The sequence below is a fragment of the Montipora capricornis genome, chromosome 11 (genome assembly GCF_036669925.1).
Source record: "Montipora capricornis isolate CH-2021 chromosome 11, ASM3666992v2, whole genome shotgun sequence".
In the NCBI taxonomy this organism is placed as follows: domain Eukaryota; kingdom Metazoa; phylum Cnidaria; class Anthozoa; order Scleractinia; family Acroporidae; genus Montipora; species Montipora capricornis.
Window position 1 is genome coordinate 39,300,926 of NC_090893.1, and position 2,500 is coordinate 39,303,425.

A 2,500-nucleotide genomic window follows, 5' to 3' on the forward strand; every position below is an offset into this window, starting at 1 on the left:
TTAAACGAAGAGGGCACAAGAGACGGAATGGCGTGGGGTTGCTGTTGAGAGCTGGCCGATGAAGTAAAGGGAGCCGACGGGCGTACAAGCGAAGATCTTCTGCTCCGCGGCAAATGAGCTGCTTCTCTTCTTTTTCAGAGTGGACAAAGTCGCTCGAGCGCGCCGCTCGGCACTGAAAATCCGCTTCTCGTCGTCAGAATTTTCCGCCAGATCATGCTTCTTGTATTCTTCTACTGTAAACCAACCTGACTCCGATTTATCAGCTAGAAGGATGTCTTTTTGGCGTTCGAGCAGTAACTCCTCACCTTCATCCAATTCAGATTTAACTTTTTCAAGCTGTGACTTCTGCGCGGCGGACTTGGCGTTGTCGAGTGTCTTTCCTAATTTCAGATTAAACTTATATTGATCTTCGTTGGCTTTCCGTTTGAATTTATGGGGCTCACTGTGTTTCAGCTTCTTAATCTCCCTCATTTGGAGGTCCTCGGCGTCCTCGTTGGCCCGTTTAATTTGACCCACGGTGCGTTGTAACAAGGCCTTAAAAGAATCCATCATTTGTTGGTTATTGAATGTAATCAGATCCGAAACCTCGTCCTTGACATGGCGGACATGAGCAACATCCAACGCGGGAGAATTAACAAGAGCTCGAAGACAGATTAAACGGAGCTCTGAACTGGGTTGATTCAGAGGCTTAAATGACTATCACGTGCTACACTTCCCCTTATATACGGTTTTCTCTCTACCCATAATGCACCGGCCTGGAGCCCAGGCCGCGTTGATTCCCGTGCCGACAAAATAGTTATTTCGGCCTTCTTCGCGAGCTCATTCGTCAGAAATAACATTTAGTTTGCACTTGAAATAAATTCTATGGAGACCGTCTTCACTTCACATTCTTTACATACTTTCACGAGGCAATTTATTCCAATGCAATCCTCTAAATGCTTGATGCATGTTCTAACAGTCTTGTAGCTTGAAAATTTTATTCCACACGAAGTGGAAGCGCCTGTATTCTGACCCAAAGGCCTTCAAGTGGACTCAAGCTGCGAGAGCGATTTTTCCGTCGATTATATAGCGACCACTTGTAACTCGTAGAGTTACGAGCGAGTTTAAGAAGTTTGTTGGGGAAAAGATGCACTCGCTCGGTCAGTCGGTGGGTTGTGAAAACCTTTTTGTTAGTTTCTCTTACCAGTGCATTGCACACGGCAAATCTTGCAGAATGGCTGCCTCATCGAACCATGAAGCTTTAAAACACAATTTTATAATCACAGAAACGGCTAAATGAAAAAACAATTTTAATCAAGATGCTACAAATGACTCTACAAAGGACTAATAAAGGATATGCAGGAACAGAGAAACTTGCTATTGATATTTTTTGTCCGGGATAAAGGGAACACATGAAAATGGCTAAGTCTTACTTAAAGAGGAAAACGTCCATAGGTTAATTTACCTTCAGAGAGAATGTGGTCAAGTTTTTAATGAGCTCTTTAGCTTCGAGAAGAAAACTATATTTTGAAATCGCACATTACTTAAGTAATCTACATTCGATTTCAGGTGATGGAAATGTGGTTCCGGTGGTGATCGGGGTGCTGACTATATTAAGCTGGCCATTCCTGAGTCCTATATCAACGTCATGGATTTCAAAACTGTTAAACAATTGGCAGAGTACCTTCAGTATCTAGACAAAAACAATGCCACTTATAATGAGTATTTTAAGTGGAGACTTAAGAATATAGTATTTCGGGGTATTTTATCATATTATGTTTGTAGACATGCACTTTTATCCCGATAATCTGCCAGAAACAAACGTTTACTAGGACCTAAAAGAATATTGGTCGCAGAAAGGTAAATGTAACCAGAGGGATCAATTTGTTATAAATATGTTGAACATGCTAATCTATCATCTAACAATGACCTAGCATGATAATTCCAGTAACCCTTTAAGCATATTCTCCTCATTATTACTTCTATGTAAACGGTTTGTCTCAACTCGGGATAATTTGTTCAAAGATTAAGACTGTTCATTTTGGTGACCAATCTAGGTTGTTCTCGACACTTGCATGTTGGTCAGGTAATGGTATTGCAAAGAAAAATTAGGCACTGATTGCTACGCCGAGAACTTGAAGGCGTACGTTCAACTAAATGTTAGCGCATGGCAAATGTTTGACCTTTGCAAAATGCTAAGAGAAACATTCCTTTAAATTGTTCAAACATTTCCAGGTGCGAGACAGGAAAAGTAATTGTGCGCCCACAGGCCCCTACATCAGGGAAGCACAGCTTGTGGTCAGGGTTGCGCTTGAGACATTCATTGTCAAACTGTTCAGTTATTCCAAGGTCTTTTTTTCTAATCTCCCTGTGTTTCTGCCCCGTCAGCTAACCAAGTACGCCAGCTGGTGTCAGATCTTGGGTGCTGAAGGTTTCACTCTCTTGATGCTCTCCTGTAGGAGATTGATCCGGAACATCTAATTCTTCTTCGACATTCGAAGCGATAGCTTCTGTGTAGCCC

At 42.1% G+C, this 2,500-nt stretch overlaps 1 protein-coding gene across 1 annotated transcript in view; it reads right to left on the minus strand.

Moving 5' to 3' along the window:
• LOC138023477 (uncharacterized) overlaps positions 1-2,500 on the minus strand; it is a 2,719-nt gene that overhangs the window by 112 nt on the left and 107 nt on the right. Inside the window, exons 1-4 of the mRNA XM_068870478.1 lie at positions 2,373-2,500; positions 1,184-1,271; positions 118-670; positions 1-77 (exon numbers count right to left, since the gene is read on the minus strand). The exon at positions 1-77 is cut by the window's left edge and continues 112 nt beyond it; the exon at positions 2,373-2,500 is cut by the window's right edge and continues 107 nt beyond it. Coding sequence (XP_068726579.1) covers positions 1-77; positions 118-670; positions 1,184-1,271; positions 2,373-2,500 — 846 coding nt within the window. The remainder of the gene's footprint in view (positions 78-117; positions 671-1,183; positions 1,272-2,372) is intronic.